The sequence below is a fragment of the Sander lucioperca genome, chromosome 21 (genome assembly GCF_008315115.2).
Source record: "Sander lucioperca isolate FBNREF2018 chromosome 21, SLUC_FBN_1.2, whole genome shotgun sequence".
Classification (NCBI taxonomy): Eukaryota; Metazoa; Chordata; class Actinopteri; order Perciformes; family Percidae; genus Sander; species Sander lucioperca.
In genome coordinates, this window is record NC_050193.1 from 25,849,601 (window position 1) to 25,874,435 (window position 24,835).

A 24,835-nucleotide genomic window follows, 5' to 3' on the forward strand; every position below is an offset into this window, starting at 1 on the left:
ACCATCCATGACCCGCAGTCAGTTTGATTTACCATGAATTCAGGCTGAATTGGTACAGATTTGTACAGTACACTACACAAACTTCTCTTCTGTGTGAAAAATGTACTTTAAAGAACCAAAATGTGCTCCATTTTTAGGTGTGTATTTATGGCCAGGAGCCCGATGGAGTGTCTGGGAAGTTTGTACCTCTTTAATGTGCAAGAAATCTTTGGCTTCGAAGGATATGGCCATGCCCTGCACAGGAACGTCATCACTGGGGCCGGGGTTGTAACCGACATTTGTCCGCACAGCAAACGCCACCGGTTTGGTCTGGGGCAGTGATGGTAAAGACACATATTAGCATATAGACGGCGGCTCAATAAGACCACCTAACACTGAGTTCAGTGTCCCCTTGAGACTGATGAAGAGGTTTACCAGTGTCGAAACAAGATTATGCAACAATGATGACTATCAAACCAACACTGACGGATAGAGACACAACCGTTGATCTCTGACCTTAGCTTTCTCGAGTGTTGCTAGGGCCTGTCTGTCGGCCTCCTTCCTCAGGGCCTCAGGGTCCTCCTCCAGGGACACGTCTGAGTCCGACGGCCGGCTGGTGTAGGAGTCTGCCGAGCCCTGAAATGCATGACGAGTTTACATAAAGGTGAGGAGGGGAAAAGGACAACATATCCATGAATAAACCCTTGGAAGAAAGAAAAACAGGAGTAGACCAAGTGAAATTGCAGGATAAACTCAATGGTGTCTGGGTATATGTTTGAATGTCTGCTGTCAAAACCGACTTTGTTCATCTTTAGGTTTTCCTGACGTTCTCCTGTCCTTTTCCGTCTTGTCTCAAATCCACTTGTCTTAAGTGTGAAAAAGAATGGTTGTGGCTCTCCCTTTGCAATTTATTTGCAGTCAAAATGTCAAGACTGCTTTGAGAAGCGTAACCTACATAGACACAAAAGGGGGCTTGGCCTTCATATTGCATGGAAGCTGACTCTGTGTAATTTGAGGTGGAGAGGATGCATAACAGGCCGGCATATCCACTGCAGCTCCAGTGAGGCCGAGGTGTTAAGTCTTTTTGCAAAGGAACAACGGATTCAGTGTGTGGGTGTGTCAAGTAGGGACAGAAAGAGAGGTAGAGAGGAGAGAAAAATGGCCTGAGGACTGTTTATAATATTAGGAGGGATATAAATTTCTCATGAAGTGGCTACAGTTTCCAACACATCCACCACTCATGCACGGTAACTTGACTCTCTCCTGCTGACCCTCATCCATACACCCATACCACAATAAAAACCCGAGCCTCCTGTGAGCCTGCGGCACTGGCCTACTGTACTGTTCAGCAGAGCTGAGCAGTGCAGTGAGGGAGGCAGCCTGAACTTCTGAAGTGTTTGAATGTTCAACTTATATAACAATCCCACTTATTCTCTTCTTTGCTGTTTTTTTCTCTCCAGCTGACAGGCTGCCTGGCGCTTTGTAGGAGGTGCTGACAAGAATGTGGACAGCTGAATGTGCCAGGCAGGAAAAGTGAGTCACTAGGTGTAGGCTTTTAAAATAGAGGTGAAAATGTGCAAAGATGACATACACCATATGTAAAGATGATGCACATGTGTAGTCAGACAACACAAAGAGTGCACCCAGTGACGTCCAGACAAATATCACTGGACTAGGGCTGCGTATTGTTTGAAATGTTTCGGTATCTGTGCCAACATGATAGCCGAGTATTGGTGCTGATACTAAAACAATACAGTCTTGGATACCTAAGCTTGGAATATAAATTTATATAAACATGTTTTAATTCTTCTTCTTTTTTCATTTCGCAAAATATGCCAAACCGCTCAGTGCATCAGTGGTAAATAAAATCTGAGAATACAATCTTAAATTAGAAAAACTTCCTGATTTAGATCAAGACAAATCTGATGAAAGTAAACATGCCTAAGAATCATAGCATGCATTTGATGCAATACTAAATCAGTGCCATACTCTTTTAAGTAGAGATTTGATACCCAGCCCTACTCTGAACTCTTGGCTTCTTACTGCCATCTTGCAGTCATTTCAGTTGGTTTGTATGCTAATGTTTCTTATTTTAAAGATGAAAAGAAATGTGAGATGTCTCGGTGGCCTTGTGGTTACGATGTATACCATATAACGGCAACATCCCTGCTTCGATTTTGGCAGGGCCTTTGCTGCAGGTCATATCGCTCTCTCCCCCTTTTTCCTGTCTCTATTTCAGCAGCCAACTATCGTATAAAAGAAAAATGCCCAAATGATGTTCTTTAAAATAAAATAAAAAAGATGATGAACGAAATCAATGAAAGAGTCCTTGGTGGCATTCCTCAAGAGAAACATTTCAAACCGAGTAACCCTGAAGGTCTAAATATATCCAGAGAGAAAACTGGCCATATGTTGAAGAGTGAATCATCTGCTTGGTGTGTCAGCGTGTTTTCACATTCATTTATGTGTGATGAATGCTCCTCTACACCTTTGATTACCATCCATGCATCTCTGTATGATTTCAATTGAAATGACAAACACAAATGTTGAATCAAGCTCAGCCACCTGTCGTATTGAAGCGCTCTGTGACTTGGCAACAGCACAATACATGTAGACAATTCCTGTTGCCAAGGTGATGGCTAGCTACTCCTCGCATCCTCATGCATTCATAAACCATTCCCAATTCCTGTTTCATTTACTCAAACTCAAACGCTTGCGGCAGTGTGTTCGCATCACACTCAGGTAGGAGGAATGATCCTGTGAGTGGCATTCAGCATCTAATGAGGACAATAACGGCTGCCCCCACTTACCAGCTGTGAGTCATCTTCTAAACCATACAAGTGCATCCCAACATGGAGCACCGACTGAGTGACACACCATAATGGGGAACCCACGGGGATGTATTTGGAAGAAAAAAAACAACTGAAATGACGTCTAAAACAACCTGGGACCAATCTGCCCACTAAGTCGGTTTTGCAGCAAAATGTAGAGTGAGAGAGACGGGGAGGGATTACTCTTTGTGTATATGTGGTGTAAATGTGTGTGTGGACAAATGCTTGTGTCTGTGAGTCACTCATCCAGTTGATTTACGTCACATACAACCAGAGGGAAAAAAAGACAGTCAGGGAAAGAAGAGACGGAGAAGTATTGCGGATTGATGAGCACAGACACAAAAGTCAATATTGTATATGAAAAGAGGTGCATGTGAACAAGGGGAGAGACAAAATCGTGCCTGATCAATAACCTCTCAGCACCCTTTCTCCCCTGAAACCCTTTGAGAACGTGTTGATAGACTGAGTGAGCAACAACACATTTCCTCCACATTTTCATTTCTGACACTCTCCTTCCTTCCCTCATTGGGTTGTGTCTCTAATTTAGCTGCTTGCTTCACTTCACATACAGCTCCTGTTCAAAATAGCTACAGGCCACCTGATGGCGGAGCTGCTTTCCTATTGGCAGTGACCCCAGCAGTGTCATAGTAACCATCTCTGCAGCTTATTACAGGCAGCAAATGAGAGCTGCACCAGGAAGGAGATAGAAAGAAGATATAGGAATCAATAGTCAGTGGCCGAATGTAACTAAGTACATTTACTCAAGTACTGTACTGAAGTACAATTTTGAGGTACACTCCCTGCGTATTCCCATGTTATGGTACTTTATACTTCTACTCCACTTCATCTCGGCAATACAAAATATAATCAACTAATACATTATTATATTATTATTTGTTAAACTTCCCAGCAGTACTGCAACATTAAAGTGATGTACACATTAATGCATCAATAATTATAATCAAAGAATTTAATATATATTATTCTGAAATGGGTCATTCTGCATAATGAGTACTTTTATTTATTTTTTATTTTAAGTATATTTTGATGCTAATACTTTTGTTCTTTTACTCAAGTACGATTTTGAATGGAGGACTTTTACTTGTGAAAGAGTATTTTTACACTGCAGTATTGCTACTTTTACTTAAGTAAAAGATCTGAGTATTTCTTCCCCACACCGCCTATAATAAATAAAATACTGAAGGGAAATCAGCGGCGGGGAAATTGCATAAAAGCTTTCAACAGGTGATCAATGGTTTTCTCATGTTGTGTGTCACAGCTGTGAGGCCAAAGCCTGGTCAATAACCTGGAGGATAACACAGCAATAACTACATCAAACAAAACATTATGGCCTTTAGGGAGTTTTCTCAAAGGGGAATATCCATGTTTTTTCTAACAAGACTACCAAACCTCAACTTTTCTACATCTATTTGGTAATATCCAAACTAATGCATTGTCACAGACCACAGAAGGTTAACAAAGGGTAAAACACAAGAAAGGTGCAGGAGATGAAGCTCAGTAATTATCCTGAAATCGAACCCACTGTGTTTCATCTCCATTTTCTGCACAGTGGCTGCCACTATGATAAATGTACACCTCCTTAGCATTGATATTGAATAAATGGAGCGGGGAGAAAAGAGAGCAACAGAGTGGAGGGTGGGGGTAATGGAGTAAGGATTGAGGGCGGGCCTGCAAAAGACAAGCGCTTTGAATAATGATTAACATTGTCTCTTCTGATGCAATGGCAACTTTGTAAAGGGATCAAGAAAAAAAAAGGGAGTTGGATGTGGATTTGCACGTACAGCTGCATAAAAATGATTATGAAAATACTAAACCAGCATGACAATTTGACTACTATCCTCCTCTTTAAGGTTGTTATAAAAACAAAGGAAATGATCCCCTCTATGTCTTCCTGTTCCTATGTCAGATAACAGGGCAGAGGTCAAAGATTTTAATCTGCCACTGCCATGAACAACAGGAACATCGCAGCAGGTGTTGTCAGACTTCACAATGTATGACTAAGAAGTGATTACCATCTGAGAGCTAACACATACTGCGAACCCCTGCCATGATAATTAAACAGATAAAAATACATCCATACTTATCAGCTCAGATGATGTGAAAATAAAAGCTGAGAAAATTAAATATAATTTTCCTATTTGCTTTATCTTTGAGTCTCCTCGGGCCCCTGTCATCAAATATTTCAGAGAAGAAGAACACATCTCATCCCAGACAGCTGAGAGCCAACCATAATGCATTATCAGTCAAGTCAAGCTCCACTGTGTATTCACATCACATCCAGAGTGAGATTAGCTCAGTGAAGACAAGTATGAAAACTGGAATAAAGAGGGAAGAAAGGAAGAAATACGTCTCACAAAACAGCAGATGGACAAACTGAGGAATCACAATGGACAGATTTTCTGCCAGACACTCAGGCCGATGGCTGTAAATGGCCATACTCCTTTTTTTTCTGTCACAGCAGTGTCATGGCAACCAACTGGACAGTGTGGAGAAAAAGATGAGTCATGGACTGAACTCACCAGATATCCCCATTTTCACAAACAAGCAAAAGGGAGACTCAAATAACAAGTAGCTCTTAAGGGATTCTTTTTTTAGTCAATCCCCCTAAATTCAAAATACAATTCAGCAACAAAATGAGGGGAGATACGGTTGAAATCACAATATTTTCTATTTCTCAGGTGTCAATTTAAGTCATGATTAATGTTTTGATACTAGTGGAACCATAACAACTGAGTTTATTGATACTCTTCCCCCAATCCCAATGCTTCTCAATGTCTCATTTGAGGTTTATGAACTGTCAATTTGTCATTCAACTGAAAATGATAAAAATATTGATAATTTTTTAATAATTTAAATCCTTTTTTAAGCACAATTGCCAAAACATTGAGGTTCCAGCTTCTTAAATGTGAGTATTTGCTGGTTTTCTTAGTCTTCCATGATCATAAACTGCATCGCTTTAGGTTTAGGACTGTTGGTTGGACCAAAACAGGAAACTTCATTTTGGGCTCTGGGAAAAAGTGTAATGGATATTTTTTGTGACAGTTTATAGACTAATTTATGGAGAACATAATTGGCAGATTAATCGATAATGAAAACAACAAATAAATAGGTTCAAGCCCTAATATGAAGTGATGGAAGTGATGATCAATGCAGCAAACTGTTCAATTGTTATGTATTACATCAGACACTTCATAGAAACTTTAACAACTAATTTTGTTGAAATTGGGCAACAGAAGTTTGTAAAACAATATGGCGATATACTCATATCATCACTATTGCTGAACTGATTACTCGATTAATCAACAATCGATTAGTCAACAATTTAATAATCGATTGATTGTTCAAGGCAATTTATAAATCAAAAATGCTGATTCCAGCTTTTAAAATGTGAGAATTTGCTACATTTATCTGTTTTTCTGTCTTTATATATTCAATAAAAAAAATTGAATTGGCCTTTAATGCAAAGATTGCAAAAATAATGGGAAGCCAACAACAGAAAACTTATAAAATTGTGAAGAAGCACAGCCGAGTGCAATAAGAAGCTAAATGAAGATCCAGCTCAGGCCTGTTTGGGACAGAGGGACAGCAGTGAAAGAAGCCCCCTGAAATGGCCACGGTGGTGGGATGGCCGGGCAGGCAGTGCACATAGCAGCAGAGGCAACCGGTGGGACTGGAAGTCTAATTAAAAACACAGCCCCTTTCCAGCAGCTGTGGCCCAGCCCAAAATGGAATCACACTCAGAAGAGCAAAGAAAGCCGCAGACCAGGAGATACAGCGCTATCAGGACACAGGGGGAAAGTTATATTCTCCTGTCAAACTGTGTCTCAGAGCAGAAAGTGCTGAACTTTCAAAACTCAATCCAGATCCACACGCTCACAGAGAAACTCACACATCAACTGCTTTCAGTTCAGTCAGACGACAAAAAGCTTATCCAGATTCTTCTTACCATGACGGGCCTTTGAATCCTCTCAGTCCTCTCCATACCTCGTTTGCCACGCTCGCCACACCACGGCAAACCAAGCGGGCAACGCCGGAGTCCACAGACAGAGTTATGTGTATATGTGTGTGTGTGAGAGATAGTGGTAACTAGTGTGAGTATCTGTCTGTTAGCTTGACAAGTGCAGAAGTGTACATGTGTGTGTTTGTGAGTGTATGTGTGTGTATGTATGTGTGTATGATAGGAGAGAGAGCCAGAAAAGAGTGTCGCTTGTGTGAAACTAGGAGAGAGCTCTCTTAACCTCCAACCCCTTCACATACACACACACACACACACACACACACACACGCCCACCCCACCTCCGCAACCCAGAGGAACGTGAACCTTGTGTAGAGGAAGGGAGCTGGAGCTGGCTGGGGGTCGGGTTGCAGGACTTGTGCTACATTTGCAAACTGGGGAAATATATTTAGCCCTGGCCAGGCAGAAACAGGGACATGAACACACCGAGACCCAGAAGGAGGCTTGGTATGCAGCCATCAGCCATTCAATGCCCTGACTGACGTTGGACAGGGCTGGGGCACTGCCCAGGGAAACCCCCCTCCCCTTTCTCTCTCTTTGCTTCATTCCTCTCGGCCTCTGTCCTGATCTCATTCTTCCCTGCCCCTCTATCTGTCTCTCTTCCAGAAAAAGGAGAGGAGGGATTAGGTTTTGGATGTTGGCACTCCCAATTCGATACGATTTAGATTCACAAAGTCCAGAATCGATTCAATTCTGTTCTGCAGCGATGGTTGCAAAATAGATAGCAGAGATAGCGGAAGGGGAGAAGAATGTCGGCCAAAATAGCCGGCCAATAATTTAAATTTCTTCTACATTCAGTTAGTCAAGTCAATTTTATTTATTAAGCCCAAAATCGGACAGTGTTTACACTGCCAGCTCCCTAGTACAAAGTCCATGTAATCTCAGGTTGAGCTGAAAGTGTGAAAAATTTGAATTGAAAAAGTTGATGACGTTTCACTTAGCTCACGCAAAAACCGAAAAGAAAAGAAACATCTGAGGGTGAAGAAGAAGAAGAGGGTGATTTACATGAAGACGGAAATTAAAATGTTTAACTGGAGGAACAATGAGAGTCAGGAACTTCTATCGGTAAGGGCAGATTCCAAAATCGTCAGACAAAGTCAAGACATCCAGCTCTGTGACAGTGTCAAATTGAGTATTTCCTTTTGTGTGCTACATGTGTGAAAGGTAAATGTGAAAACGGCATATGTATCTCCTTAAATCACCACTTTGAGCACAGACAGGGCAGAAACTGAAAGTCTGTTTATTAATTCATCTGCTGTTTGTGTTGTGATACCTGCAGACAGCTGGCTAGCTGGCGTTAGCTACACGGCAGGGACAGACCGAATGAAGTGCAATCCAAACACAGTTCACTTCCACAGCTGCACATACCCAGAGATAATATCTCCTCAACAAACAAGTGTCAACAACTAATCAATTAAATGTCTGTTAAAGGGTAATTTCGTTTTTTTCAACATGAACTATATTTGCCATGCATTGGTGTCTAAGTGACTAATGTGACCAAAAATCTTTGAAATTGGTCCAGTATTGAACGAGAACGCTGTAACCGACAGCCGATAACCGGACTGCAATGTAACATAGGGCAAATGTGCATCATCGATTTCCGTCCACTAAAACTGCCACTTTTTTTTGCCACTGACAGGCTCAGATTGTTATTATAAGTGTCAGACAACATTATGGAAAGAAAGTAGACATGTTACACATCTAAAGATCTAACTGAACCACTTACAAGTAACTCCTGTCAACACATAACCTTTAGCCCAGATGTACACACTTTTAATCCGAAAAAGCGCAAGTGCAAAGACCGTTCTCTGGATTTTAAGAATCAATATTGGATCATTCAAATAAATTAATCAGATTATTTTCATCCAGCCCTATGAGTGATTAATACAGTGTATGCGTGCATATCTACCAACTAGGTGTTACATAGCATTCAAAATGGTCAGCTACTAATATGTTAATAAAAAACATAATATTTATTTCTTGTAAACTAACTGTAAAAACATGTAAACACTATGTAAATTAGCATATTGTATGGAATAGGGGAAAATAAAAAGGCTAAAGGAGGGTGGTCGACTAGCAGATAGGTGTGGTTGGAGTGCTGATAGTGGTGTTGGGGGCCCAGTGTGTCCACTAGAGGGAAACCTCTGACACAATGAAAGGGGCTTCTCCATGGCCACACACCTGAACGCCTCCTCCGCTCTTGTATTAGTAGCTGATGACAACACAGTCAGCTGGGGAAAATGAATAAATAGAGAGCTGAGAACAGACGCACCAACTGGCTCCTTGTGTAGTCAGACACAGCAGCAACTGGGACTCTGCTGGGATTCATATGTCAGGACTGACAGGAGGACTGCTCGTCTCTCCTCAGCATCTAAACCCTCCAGACCTTTCACATATGGCAGCAAAGCCAAGACATGATCTTGTCTATGGAGCAGAAGGGGGGGGTGAAAGGATGTTTCTTGGTATTCTGGTAATAGAAATAAGTCAATGTTTCATGGGTAAAATATCTGGTCATTGCAATACAGCATGAGAGTTTGAAGAGTCTTAAAACAAGCATTTGAGTTGTTCAATTTCTAAAATTCCCCCACAGGGTTCTTAATGAAAACACCTTGTAAATTACACCACTTAGTATTTATTCTACATCTATTTAACTGTCACTGTTTGTGGCATTTTAAGCCTTTAGTAGAAAGATTACAGTAGGAACAACTTGCAACAAAGATCTACAGACTGATTTGAATTAGGTTGGCAGTGTCCTGTTGCAGTTACATGTGCATGTTGAAGATTATGGTTGGCACCTTTTTAGACATTTTCATTTGCTCAAATGAAGGGTGCACATATAATTTGCAACACTCAGTATTCCATAATTCACTGCACACTGGTCGGTTCTTCAATGGAGCGTTGAGGTGGTCCTTGAAATATCATATCAATATTTTGTATTTAACAGTCACTGGTAAATGTATCACATTAAGTGGACCACTGAAAAATCTGCTGCAGAGTCTAATTAATGGCAGCCAAGCATAACCTCTGCTTGTCTGTTTGTTCATGTCATTAGCCTGAATATATTGTTGATTACAGAGAAATGGAAGTTATGTTATTGCTGTATAATTACATTTGATCTATTTATCCATTGTGTTTTGGTGAAGTGTTGAAGAGAAATGTTGCATCTTGTAATATACACGTATTACACGGTATTGATACACGGTATCAAGGAAATAACTAGTTTTAGTTTGATTGAGTCCAGCTGTTTCTGCCGCGTCTTCAGGCTTTCTTCTCAATCAAGGTGCTGAGCTTGGACACAGCTTTTATGTGTTCATCATGACAGCCCCTGCTTTGATTTTATGTTGTAATGCTGTCTTCTAGCTGTTAAGACACAACATCAAGATTCACTTTCTAAGAGGAAAAAATCTAAAATTTCAAGTTTCCACCACATCCTCCTGAACAACAGCATTCATGTTACCTATTGAGACAGACAGTCTCTGACGGAAGGCAGGGTGTGTTTTTGTTAAACTCGACACACAAACCAGCACTGCACAAACACAAAGGCGGCACCCCCCCTCCACACACACACACACACACACACACACACACACAAACCCATCCTCTCCTTCGTCTCTCCATCCCACTGTGCCTGCACACAGAGGGAGATTCAGTGGCCCGGTTGCCATGGAAACCAGCCCGAGTGTACCAGCCAGCTCTACCGTTGGCTGATTGTGGCTCTCGTGTATTTGTGTGTGTGGTGAGTGAGACTGCGCTCGCGTAGGTGTGTGTGAGACTGTAAAGCCTATACAGGGCTCTGCTTTGAGTTGTTCAAGGGGAGGCTAAAAAAGGCTATATGTACAAAAACCTATGGGGCGCCTGCATGCTTCCTTTTCTGTGAATAAAGCCAGTTGTTAAAATCTTAACATGGTTTCAGAAACACTTATAGATACTTCATTAGTTACTAAATACATTTTTGGTTTATATGCAGCATTTCAACTGTTTTAAATCCTTGCTCCTTCCACTGCTAGCCTTAATGAATGAAAAGCTGTGCAATAACATAAGACAGGGGAGGACATTTATCTGAGGAAGCGTTAAATCATCCTTACTACGGGTAATGAGTTCCTTATACAGTGTGAGTGATTATGAATCCTGCCTAACCTGCAGGCTACGGTGCACGTGGTCCTTCACAAGCAGAGTCACAGAGTTAATGAAGGACAAGGCAGTGGAGTAGGGTGATGTGTGTAGGCGAGGATGCAGCTAACCTTTAGAAACCATGGGAGAGTTCAGCTCCCTGTGTTCACCTGCGGATGGGATTTGTTTTTTCTTCAATTTTTTCTAAAGCAACACCAGTACAGAACAGGTAAATGTCATTCAGTATGGGGCAAATCATTTCCTCTCACAAATGAAGAGGTCAGATGGAAAAAGGGGGACTCACTTAGCTGCCACACAGCGTGGCTTTGAGAAATGTCATGTCCAGACAGGACTGCGGTACGGGTCGCAAACGTGTAATACTTTAACCCCGCCTCCTAAACCCCCGAGGAAAGGAAGTGTTCCTGTCTGACAAAAAGAGGCTTCTTGACCTAGCCTGAACCAGACAAATCTGCGAGCATGTGCATTACTTGCTCTGGCAGACACATGTGGTTCCCCTCCCATTCAGGCAGATTTCCAGCCGGCCAGACCCTGGCCGGGCCAATCACAACGGTTTATTTCATATGGGGTGGGTTTCAGACGATGACTGACAACTTGCCGAGCCTTTGCTCTTTACGCAAAATACATGATGAGGTCATTAACATAGCGTAGTAAAGAGGAGCGCCGTTGAGGCATTTACGAAAACAACTTATGTGGAACTTTCTGTTGAAGTACTATTTTCAAACAACACTCCTTCCCAGACATATTGATGCTACACCATCACAGCTCATCTCTATTTGTCCGTCACTTAGTGCTACGTCATATTTCCGTTGCTCTGATTGGTTGTAAGTCTATCATATTGCGTCCCGTGGCATTTTGGTCTACAGCCGTTAATAATGACCCTTTGAAATAAAAAATGAACTGAGAGGTTCCAGACTAACTCGCATTTTCAATTTGGTCTAGCGATGCCATGCTATTCGTGACCCATTCTTACCCGGAAAAAAACATGCTGAACAACTGACAGGTTTTACTAGCTCCTTCTGACAGAGCCAATCAATGCATCTACATCTAGGAACTGGGTGGAGTCAGGTTCAGAGGGAGAAGTGTAGGTGTGAGTCTAACACCTGGGGACTTATAATTACCATCAGAGCCCTGGAGGAATCTCTGCTGATGTCTCTCAGCTCCAACTTTTTGACAATAAGTCTGTGTAGATATAGTCACAAAGATTTCACTGTTGTTACCAGGAATGTTATCAAAGCCATTTCAGTGTGTGAGATACAGTATGTGGGCTTCCTGTGACAAACACACAGGTGAAGAGAGAAAGATATGGCTTTCAATAAAAGAAAATAAAGGGTTTCACATTGGAAAAATCCTGTAAAGAACTGTGATGTAGCAGATAAACTAGGTTGAAACAAAGTACATTTACTGAAGTACTGTAGTTAAGTACAAATTACTACTAATAATGCAAATTATGCAGGAAAAAATGAGCTAATTCTCAAGTAACCGTATATGATGGTCATCAGCTTCGAGAAAATAATTGGCTGATTATTTTTTATGATAAGTTGATTACTTGTTTGGTCTTAGAAATTCACAAATTCTAAGAGCCAGAGGTGAAGTCTTCTAAATGCATTTGTCCGATTAGCAGTCCAAAACACAAATATATTCAATCTATTCATATTACTTTTCTTTACTTAAAGCCGTAACTCCTCCTTATTTTTCTAAACTGGAAATTGCGAATGTTTGGGATTTGTGTTTGATAAATGACTTAAATGATTTATCAATTATTTAAATTGTAAATGATTACTTTTATGTTGATCGACTAATCGATTTATCATCTAATCGTCTCTACCCTAATGCAAAGATTGAATATATAAATTGTAAAAGTTGGATTAGAGAGAAAAAATAAAAATATATAATTAAACTAGCCTACTATCTAAAGTATATGGAGCTGCTGAATTCCCAGCATTAAAAGACCTCACTTTGACTCCATTAAACTTTCATGATTCTTCATTAAATGAAATGAAGCTGAGACTCAGTCTAGCACCTGGATTAGCGGTCTGCAGGAAGGATTAAGTGTGAAATGTTACCTGTCGGACAAAGCTGTTCGAGGTGGTATCAGAGGAGGTGCTTCCATCCGAGCGCTTAAATCGGCTCTTCCTCTTGCCGTACTTTCCCTGAGAATGGAGGGGTTTGGTTGGAGGGCAGGGGAGAGGAGGATTTGGAAGGAAAGAGAAAAACGCAAAAAGTTTAATTGTGTTGCTCCATAATAACTTAACTTGACATATCTCGTAGAAAACCTTGTTTCCGGGGAGCATGACAGCAGTTAACATTTGGCATAGCATTTCTAAAAGCTTCTGAATATGATCAAGCAGTCAGATAGAACCCGAGATAAAGCAGCACAGGCGTCCCATACTGGAGAGGAAGTCTAGCAGAGTAAATTTGTCTAGTGTGTCCCAAACAGCTTTCATTACTTGTCATTGTTCATGTTCTGATGCAAACTGGGACCTTGTAATCTGATTGGCAGAACCCTGGCAAATGGCCTATCCGGGTTGGGCAGAGGCCACACATTGCATTATGAGCCCACTCTGCCCACATCGCCATAGTTACACAATGCCGACTAATCATATTTGTTGAAGGCTCATCTCAGGGAGATTGGCTGTGTTATTCTTTCAACATGAAAAAGAGAACTGCTGGCTAAGATAATGCTGAGAAATTAACACGGAAGATTTAACATACAGAATGTTGATCAATAAATACTTACTGCACATAGAGAGCTCATTTAACACAGTACACACCTGTCTATGTATGCTGCTTAGTAAACCTTATCCCTCTGAACATGCACGCGCGCACGCGCGCGCACGCACACACACACACACACACACACACACACACACACACACACACACACACAAAACATCCTCTCCTGCACACCTATGTAAACACTGAATATAACCGAGCAGCTGTTTCAAACCTGCCAGTAGTGATCCATCCTCAACCCAGTATTTTGTTATCACTGTCACATCATGTACGACAGGGGAGGCCGAAGCCCTCACATGAATGAAGCCGTCTTTAAACAAACATTACCTGTTACACCAGCGGCAACTGGTGCAAACATAAAAACACATTGCAGTCCGAGAGGTTTCCAGTTTTAACAGACAAAAAAGGCAAAATTGTATACACTCCTCTTGTACATGCCTCTCCAAAAATGGAACTCAGGAGTTTGTTTGAATTTATTTTAAACCTCTAGTAGCGCACAAATAATATATCTAGCCCTGTGTGTCATGCTTGATTTACTGCTGCTGATGGATAGGATACAGAGCAGGATGATCCATGTTTCCTCCTAGACTGACTGAAAAAGTTGTTCAAGAATCATGGCTTTTTAGAAAATACCATGTGCACTGATAACTGTGTAGAGACGTGCTCTACTGGTTATTTTGTGTCCCTGTACATTAAACATGAACGATTCTGATGATGTTAAAGAAAAAAAATCTAACTTTTTGCCAACATTTCCGACCATATATATCACAATATACTTTCTAGTTAATGACAACAGGTTTTTGCTGTTACACCTGGTACTAATAACCATTCTTGTTATCTTGCATCTGCATCTATTATGGTCAGATTTCAACATGCAAATTAGAGAGTTAGAGGAAAGCATGTTTTTTTAAAGGTTTGCTTGGGACAGCAGGAGGAAATGGAGTTGCAGTCCTTCCAGAAAAATGCGGAGTTTTTTTGTGATTGTTGCGGGCAAAAATCCTTGATTATGCGGCACGTTTTCTTAAAAAATGCGATGGAATATGCGGGATATTTATGCAATTTTATGCGATGAAATTGCGGGAACTTGCAAAAATTGCGGGAACTTGCAAAAACTGCGGTTTCATCATGGCTTCATCGCGGGGTTTGCAGCTTTTCGATGATGTCCACGTCGCGTAATTACGTCACTTCATAACGTTCCCATGGCAACAGGGGAAAATGGCTGCTCTTGTGTGAAGTAAACGCAACATTTTTCAACTTTCTGCTACGATATATGTGACTTTTTTGCAACGAAAATTCGGGGATTATGAAATCCTACAAGCCCTGCATATTTTGCGTGGAAATCGGCAATTTATGCGGCGAAAGTGCTGCGTATTTGAAACAATGCGGCCCGCATAAATATGCAGACTTTGGCTGATTATGCATTGAATTATGCGATCGCATAATCGCGTTTTTCTGGAGGGAGTTGGGTAACCTATCAACTTGTTGGATTTTCTTCTTAAAAGGATAGGTTTTACAGTTTTTCAAAGCAATAGTCACATGCCTTTAAGTATATTGAAACTGTTTATGCTTGATATAATCATTCCTCCTGTTCATACTGGCCATTAAGAGATCCCTTTCTAATGCGCTCAATGTAAGTGATGGGGAACAAAATCCACAGTCCTTGTTCTGTGCAAAAATGTATTAAACCATTTATCTGAAACTAAAATGAGGTCTTACTAGTCTGAGCTAGACAAATCATGAGGGTATCCTCCAAAGTCATAGCCTTTTTTTAGTACAAAACCGATATTTGTGTTACTAACTCTCTAGTCTGGATCAACGGAAGTACATTTGCCTGACATCCCGTGCATGGCTCACACGCCGGATGTCCCTCGCCTTCTGCTCTCTTTGTGTTGCTGTTCTCAAACTCTGTTCACTTTGGGAAACAACAACAAACTTTGAACTGGCAAGCTACACGCTGAAAATGTCAAGTTTTGAAGAAAATTTGAACCGTGCAACAAGGTAGGCCTGCTTGGTTCTTTCGGGGAAAGATTGTAAAGATTTACAAAGAGTATGTTGCGGCATTTATTATCTAACTGGGACGTTTTGGGACCAATATGAGAGGATTGCTATGGACGAAGTATACGCGGCGATACACTGGTAAGAGCAAATTACGTTTAACCATGTATCCAGCTAATTTAAATACTTCATGTTACTGTATTGTGTGAACAGTTAACTTTACATTTAATATTGTATGTGGCATTTTCTTTTGTGGGGTGCAAATGTTCCACCTAAACAAGTTCCTTCCCAAAATATTTTGCAGAGCCACTGTTGCTGCGTCCGGAGCTTATCACCACCCAAGACGATTGTGATTGGTTTAAAAAAACGCAAACAACCCACAGCGTTTTTTTTGTCCTATCCTAGAATGTATGTGTGGTGTAGCCAGATCTTACTCCACAGCACTGCGGAGATAGGTCTGGCAATGCAAGACTACTAACTCCATACTAACTCTCCACTGCACCTCAACAGAGAAAAACAAAGTTTTTATACTAAAATGACCGTAAATCTGCTGAAGCCTCGTTTAAACTTTAGATTAACATCTGAATATATTTTTTGCATCAAAAAGGACTGTGGATCCCCCACCCCATTTCATATATTGAAAGTGCATTAGTAAGGGGTATTTTACAGTGATGGCCAGTATGAACATAAGGAATGATTAAAGCAAGCAACATCCTAAGTTTCAATCTTATCATAGGCCCCCGACTACTGTTTTAAGACGGACTTGAAAAATTGTGAACCTATTATTAAGAATGTAGCTAAAATGTAAAGATTGCATTTACACCTGGCTGAGATCTTATGGGAACCAGACCTCCTCCAGATGTCGACACGCATTCTGATCGCAATCCATTCTGCTGCACACTTACAATAATATACAACTCACAAAGCTCTGGTGTAAATGGAGTCTTACTCACTATCTTAATTGCTCAGATATGAGGGTGTGCAACACAACCAAGCAATCAAACAGGTTGTAAACAAATCCCCAGTTCAGCTATATAGTCTAAACCAAATTATTTACAAGTGACAACAAAGATGAACACAGCGCAGTTACAAAGTTATTATTCACAGCAGAGTAAAATGAATGATGTTCAAGCTCAAAGTTGAGCCAGGAAGTAGCTCTGCAAATCCTGAATGCTGAAAATGGACAGTTTAAGTAATCGTTTTTATGTTCATCTCAGTTTTCATTTGCAAATAAGTGACTTAGACAATATGATTACACTGTAGATGTTTACCCTGCTGGAGATGTTGCTGTGCCACCAGATATCTCAGCAATTAAGCTAGCAAATACAATTTTATCGTAACAGTTAAGCGACCATAGCTAAATTACTAAGATAAGACCTTTGTTGTTAAAATAAAGGCATTTCTTTTAAGAATGTTCTGTTGATGGTGGCGGAGGCAAACATATGCTCTGCTGTCACAAGTTCACAATTAAATTAAACGTGATGTCTGTCAGTGCAGGTAGGTGTGTGTGTTTAGAAAGGGTCTCTACGATCGGCGCCATGATGGGGCGATTTTCTGTCAGCAAAGGGCAGGGAAATGCCAGAGGAAGTAGGGAGGGGAGGTTTCCTGTTGTTAATCATCCTCCCAGATTAAATGTATAAATAAAAATGGTGTTGTGTGTTAGCAGGGGTTTTTAAACTCGAAAGCAGGGAGCGTGATGGGTGGCGGTTGCAGCCTGGCCTGGTGCACGATATCACAACTTGAAATGTAAACTATATTACACTTTTCCACCCAGAATTCTTCATACATGTGCTCACAGAGATCCATGCTGATATGCAATCTGATGGCAGTACACAGACAGGATCTTTAATCTAAGCCACCCTCAGGCACTGAATTTGGATCAGTTCTCGGCCAACAGTTCGTTTCTTCTTCTGTGGTAGAAACCGTCTCCTTCAGGATATTAGAAATTCTGTTCTCTGCTTGTCTCTCCACAGCAGAGTTATAAATGCATATACCAGCATGACCCGCTGCAGGTCTGCATGAACTTTCTATCTAATTGATCAGAGGTGCCACACACACACAAATGCACAAACACCATTCCCCGCTGCCTGGCACAAGGAGGGGGTCCATCTGTTTCTCACCACAGCCTCGCAGCAGATAAAGATTTCTAAAAACAGACACGGTGAGGTGCGATAGTGAGAGCAGGATGGAGATAGTGGGACATTCAAAGTGGATGCAGAAGGAATCTGGAGAAATTAGGGGGAAGAGAGAGATGAGAAGGAGCTGGGAGGAGTGGGAGTAAAAAGGAGAGAGCAGGACTTGGCATGGTTTGATGCGTTGGTAGTCTGTGGTGAGGTGTTTTTTTTTCTTCTCCAGAGAGACAATTGACTGAGCTTAGTGTGGGCGTGTTGTTCTAGATATTCTCATCTTTTTTTTAACCATTTAAACTGTTATGACTAAACATGCCCACAACATCATGCCACTTCCCAACAGCCTATTTGTAGCCGTAAAAAGAGTGACACCATCGAAAGCTGAAGGATAACATTGTAAATGAAGGAGAGAAAAAAAAATCTCTTCACCAAGTTGAATTTTTGAGGATAGCGGAAGGTGTTAAGAGAATATTTTCTCTGGAAAATTGAAAAACAGCTCTAAAGTGAGACACAAGACTCCAAAAACCAAATTAATTACTTTACAATGACTGTTCATCTCAGGTTTGAAAACTTAAGACTTCACATATTTTTGGGATTCATGTTAATCCAAATAAATTCATCTCTCATCCAGCAGGGCAGATCAACGTTTAGTGTATCATCTCCATAGTTAATTAATGATTAATTAAACAAAGGCGTGGTTTTCGCAAGGACCCAATGAATGGACAGCAATACAAACAAGCGTTACATCATATCCTCACATATGGTCACACATATGGAGACTTGTTAAAACCAACACAACTACAGGCCAAGGGTGAAATTATAAATCAAAATCTAAAGAACATAAAACACATTTTGCTTACTTAAAATCAGATCAAATGTAGACTTGAATCAGTGCAGCGTATATCAGCATTTTAGACTCCCGAAGGCAAATAGGCGACTTAATTGCTGAACAACCTGTTAATCTTCAGAAGTGAAACAGCTTCCCGTCATCGAAACGCCTCTTTACAATAAATGCACGATAGTTTACGATAGTTTAGTCTTTTTTTAATTTTTTCTGTCATTATATTTCTGCTTTTCTTCCGTGGCTGCTCCTTGCTTCTTACCTGTGTGTGTGGATGATGGTCGAACATGTCCATTTGGATCTCCTGGGTTGAGGTCGAAGGCGTCCTGGACATACTACTTTTCTGTACCATTGATTTAACTTTTTAAAATCTATTTTCAGTTTCGTTTGTTTATGATGGTTTTGACAGACTCATATTTTTTCCAGGGAGGGTGAAGCTGCTGATGTATGTGAGCTGCCTCCCTCCAGCCTATAGCGTTACACACTGGCGCACCAGGCTTTAACACTACAGTCAAGTCAACGGAATGACGCACAGATACATCCGGCTGTTGCTTTTTAAAATAAAATATCTGGCACGTGAACTAAATTGGCTAGTGTAGCAACTGGGACGGTGTTATCAATACGCTACGTAGCATGTAATTAATTGTTTTCCTTAAAGTAACAACTTAGAAAACATTAGCCTATTTATGTGTATAATAACAGTGAAATGGGTTATGGCTTCTATAATCTCGCTTTGCCAGACCCTTCTCCAAAGCTTTGTGAAGGAGGGTCTGGCTACTCAACATAGCATTCGGGGATGGGTGGAAAACGTGCTCTGGTTTAATGGCATTTCTTTAAACCAATCAGAATCGTCATGGGCGGTGCTAAACTCCGCACAGAGCCGCTGCAAAATAGTTGTGCGAGAGAAAACTCAGATTGGACAGATAGTCTAGGTAGCTGTCTCAATTTACCATGCAGAGATCTGAGGAGCAGTCAATAGTCCTCATAAATTCACTGAATTTAAAATTCCAACACAAAGAAAGCGTAAGGAACCGGAAAATACAAACAATTCCTGCAACTCTGGAGCAATCCCGGAAGTGGAACGTGAAGGATATATGGAAGACTATGGCTTCTATGACCTTCCCTTCACAGTTAATGTATATGAATAACTCAGTAGTTTCTCTGACTTTTGCACAATGAAGTTATTGAAGACAAGACTGGAAACAAACTTTGGAAAATGATTCATAATAAAATGAATAAACAAATGTATAAAAAGCACTCAGTCACAAAGCAATCACACAAAAAACATTTGTCAGAAGGCAGGGAGACCTATATCTAATATAATGCAGTATAATATAATGTTATAACATTAACACTTACATTAATAGATAGGCTACATATATACGATAAGTTAGCAATGGATGAAAAGAGTAAGGATAGCTCTGCCTTCCTCCCTCAAATAGTTACGTCAAAACTTTGTAATAAATGTTGGTCTGTAGCCTACTATATTATATCCCTAATGTCACTGTGTGCAGGCCACTATCTCATCAGAGGGCAACACCGATATAGGCTGACAAATTAACATTAGACATTTAGACAATATTGAGTCTGCAGTTTACCAAATATTTTATGTAGTAAAATATGTGGGAGGAAACTCCACTAACTATTTACGTCACCCATGTTGAATTTCACGACATTAATTTTGTCCAAAGTAACAATATGTAGGCTACAAAAAATGTCATGCCTAATTATTTTTAGCCTATACTATTTCAAAGTTATGACTGCTATTGGGCTACAACACCTATAGGCTACTCATGATTAGGCTATATATCATTATCAATGGAAATAGTCGTCATAGTAATTGCAAAAGTAAAAGTAGTAGTAGCCTTATAGGTTAGAACTGAGGTAGCATTCTAACACACATGCTTTAATTTTGAAGGCAGAGTTCTCTTACTACCGGTATGTTTCTGTCTTCCTCTGTCTGTTGTTTCTCTCTGGTGTGTGCGCTTGACAGACTCCAGCTGGGAGCCGAGGTCCACGCCCCACTGAACAGACACCACCTTCACTTATCGATTGATGAGAGAACAACAGAGCAGCCGCGGTGATGGAGGCTGTGAGTGTAGATGGAGACAGACTGCCCCCACACTTGGAGTCCAGAGACCAGAGGTCCTGGAGGCCTGTAATGGGGGTGAAAATAGTTCAGTTTCACAGTTAGTTGTTTGCAGCAGCAGGGAGGTTCAGTATCTGAAGGCTCATGCTGATGTGGCCCTGAGCAAAAACACCAAAACTCCAGGGACCAGCTCTAGCGACCCTGTTTTATAACTGATATAATGTTTACCCATGAGCTTTCCTGGGGCCTTGAAACATGCCAAAAATTATAGATATTAGTTTCAGGCCCCTGGGTGAATTGTTGTCAGGGGCCCCAGACTCATTGCTCTGGTGGATCAAGACAGCAAAAATAAATGTTGCCTACTGGGATTACATTAATATAATAACATTAACATTACAAGTTAAATATGGATGAAAACAGCAAGGATGGCTCTGTGCACCTCCTCCACAAAAACAAAATTGGTCAAAACTTTGTGATACATGTGAGGGTAGTTGTGACGATGCTCTAAAAATTTAGTGGTTAAAAGCAAAAAACAAATGTAACTGTAGAAAATGGTGGCCCCATAACCAAACAAAAATTCCATCAAATTTCAACCTGTTATCACAAATGTGTTGACCTTCATTAGTAAGAACTAAATTAAAATGGTTTAAAACAACAGTTTTTTAGCCACTTGTGGGCAGAACAAATTGTCAACACAACAGTAGCACACAAAATTACCCATAACACATTTTGTTAGCAAAAATGAAGGAACAATAGAATGCATTTGGAGCTATTTTTATGGCCATTTGATGAATACAAGTCCGATCACTCAGCTCTGTATTGCTCTCCACCAACCCCTGAGAAAACATGTCTGCCTCTTTTGCCTCTCACTTGATTTAACTATTCCACTTTCTTCAACTAGGTTCTCATTAAATTTGCCTGTTGTCTGTTTGAGGGCAGGTAGTGTACATTTGGTTTGTCAAGGTGTGTTGAGTCCTTATTTTACTATGGTTAAGTCAGAAAGCAAAGGGAATTTTCGCACAAATTTGACGCCGACCGTTTGTCTTTGTTCGCCCCAAACAGACAACATTACCGATATTAGCTGTACGCTAGCTAACAACGAACGTAGCTACTAATTTAACTGTTTCCGTGGGAGTGTGCCTGTGTGTTTGTGTGCAGCTCAGCCTCTGACTGAACTCAGAACTCACCATTTGCCTCCAGTGTCTCTCATTCTTCCCCAAATACTCCGGTACAAGTAAAATCCTACACCCCATATTTTCCATAAGTAGAAATACAAAATGTAGCCTACTTAAAGTATCAAAAGTAAAAGCTTACTTAAAGTAGTACAAGTAAAAGTACTCATAATGCAGAATGGCTAGTGGTAGGCTATTATTGGATCATGTTTAACTACTTCACATAATTCTAGTATTTTAATCTGTAACAATGGGTTATATTTCATAAAGCGATCATGTGTTTTGTATGTAAAATTTTAATTTAAAAAGTAACTAGGTCTTAAATAAATGCAGTGATGGGAAAAAAAGTAGGCTACAATATCGTAAAGTATTGATTAGTGCTGCTTTAAGTTTTCAGATACTTGATGACTTTTGTAATGTTAAAACATATCTCTATGAGTCATGAGCAGTTACGAGAAAAAAAGACTGAAACTCCTGAATTGTGAGTATACATTACATTTATATGGTAAGAAGGTCACAGATGATATCATATTGATTGATTGACCTGAATAAATAAGGGGAAGATTCATCCACCTCCACCACTCATAAAAATCACCCTGAGAGGACAATTATCTCCATACCTGTTTATAACGAACTCCTTCTGTGACGTTGTGATCAGAGCTGATGGTGTTGGATTAAACGCCCACAAGATCACCCTCTGTGGCTCATACTTCCGGTGAGGTGGTTACCTCATTAGGAGGAGGCCTCAATGGTTATCCTCTTTTTAAAAAAAGCGGAGAAACATAAGCATGGTGTAATTCAAAAATAATGATAGTTGGAGTCATTGTGACTCCAGCAGCTGGTCGACATCTTCCTCCAAGAAAAACATAATGTGCAGCAGGGTTAGACAAAGTTTCAGTTTGTCCTTAGCTGCTCACTTGCTTTTCATCTTTTGAACTGTTTTTGAGTGCCTGAACAGTCATCTTTGGCATTAAGGTGATGCTCTTCTTTGCAACTTCAACCTCAAGTTTCCGAATATGAATTAGAGCAAGAAATACAAGGGTCAAAACGATATCATAAATATGCCTCAATATCTTATGCTGTCTTGTAAAATGTTGTCTCCTTCTAGATGGGCATGATTTGATGAGTGTTGCCTACTTCATGGACAGTGTGAGTAACAACACTTTGGCGAACGACAGCAGCACAGGTACACCATCATGAACTCACCCTGATGTGATGAGTTCAGTATTAAAAGACCCTGCAAATGTGATTGCTGTTTCCATCTGACTAGTATGTCAGGACTAGGACTGAGTGGCTTTACTGCTGGCTCAAAGTAAGTGATGGTAAGGAGAGACCTCAGACTTAGTGCTGCTTTCAGTGACTTTGATACCATTTACTGTGTATATTAAACAAGTTATTATTAATTCATTAAAAAAAAATATATATATATATACTGTATATATACCAAACAATCTGCAGAAGTGTAAACCATACAGCGGTGGATTCAGCAGTATTTAGAGAAAAACTTCAAAGTTATTGGGCTCTACCTATGCAAAACTGGCACAACACACCTATGTACCTTCATTCACTAATTAATATTAAGATTCATTCCAAATTGAAATAATTGGTTTTGGGCACTATACCCTGATAGTGGTAATCAGCTGTTCCATTGCAAATAAGCAACATTAAAAATCTGTCTGTCTGTGATGCTGTTTGTACCAACGGTGACACTACAGTTTCTCCATCATATTGAACGTGTTTCCATGCATGTTTAGGAATATCCTGGTTATGTGTTGCACATGTAAACATCATATCCTGGTTTTGAGAAACCTGGATATGCTAGCCAGAGTGTTCCAATAGAAACTAGGATACTTTGGCATGTAAACACCTTCTTCAGGTTTCTGATCATTCTCTGTTGGTACAGAAATGACTCTGAGTGGGAGTGGCTGCGATGTTAAGGAATCAAGATAGAGATGATCAGAAACCTTGATATTGTTAGGGTCATGTATGAAAATAAAGAAGTTTCTCATGTTCCATGTAAACATAGGCTAATATTTTAAAAAAAAACTACATAAGAAAAAAACAGGATACTAAATGTAAACATTGAATGTGAGGAAGGTGTATTGGTTTGTAATGGAGTAACTGATTGTTACAAACCTGAGGGATGAAACGAAAGTATAAGATATTTTAAAAAGTACAGTTTAGGACCACTAAAGCCATGCTACTCCAGACACATTAATGACCCTTCTCCTCAGTAGACAGTAGCCCACTAATTCCACATGTTTACTAACTGCATGGCACATTTTTGTGCAGAGAGGGGAGCAGTGACTGTTGAAGCTGTGGTAGGAGGCGATCCGGTACATTGGGTTATACTTTGCCTCGAGATGATGATTTCAGTTGGTATTTCTGGGTTACCTGAGGTGAAAAAGTCACACAAGTGCTCCACATGCACCCACACTGTGAGCATGCAGCGTTGCTGTGGTGACGGGCTGCTGCTGGAGAGCCAAGGATGCAATAGTGGCAACTCTAATAATTAGCCGTGTTAGATGGTAATGTGGCAGTATTTATTTATTTTTTTTAAAAGTAGCCACTCACTAAACCACTAATTGTAGTCACTTTTTGTTTTTAATAGAAGCCACGTGAAAGATTACTCTTATATGTTCCCAATAATCAAAATGTTAATTTGTTATTTTTTATGTTCTATGTTGAAACTGCATAGACATCAGTGAATGAATGAATGGAAGGTTTTAAAGCCTTTATGTCTAGGATTACACATAAAAACTGGTACAATTAAACGTTTTAGATTGATTGATTGATTGAAAACTTTATTGAACAACAATCAACAAGAGGTGTTCAAAAGGATAAAAACACAATAAAGCCCAAAGGCTTGTTTCCATTGTGGTCCTTAAGATGGAAGGGG

General features: G+C 40.3%; 1 protein-coding gene across 11 annotated transcripts in view; it reads right to left on the bottom strand.

Annotated features, from left to right (window-relative positions):
• cacnb1 (calcium channel, voltage-dependent, beta 1 subunit) overlaps nt 1-19,152 on the bottom strand; it is a 32,770-nt gene extending 13,618 nt beyond the window's left edge. For 9 of the 11 annotated variants that reach the window (XM_031318838.2, XM_031318837.2, XM_031318836.2 and 6 more), the window contains exons 1-4: nt 18,938-19,152; nt 13,041-13,127; nt 496-615; nt 187-309 (exon numbers count right to left, since the gene is read on the bottom strand). In XM_031318838.2, the coding sequence (XP_031174698.1) occupies nt 187-309; nt 496-615; nt 13,041-13,127; nt 18,938-19,027 (420 nt within the window). In that variant the 5' untranslated portion in view covers nt 19,028-19,152. Of the gene's footprint in view, nt 1-186; nt 310-495; nt 616-6,777; nt 7,097-13,040; nt 13,128-18,937 lie in introns of those variants that run through there. The other 2 variants (XM_031318841.2, XM_035996850.1) reach the window with 2 other exon arrangements.
• Nucleotides 19,153-24,835: the final 5,683 nt, after the last annotated feature.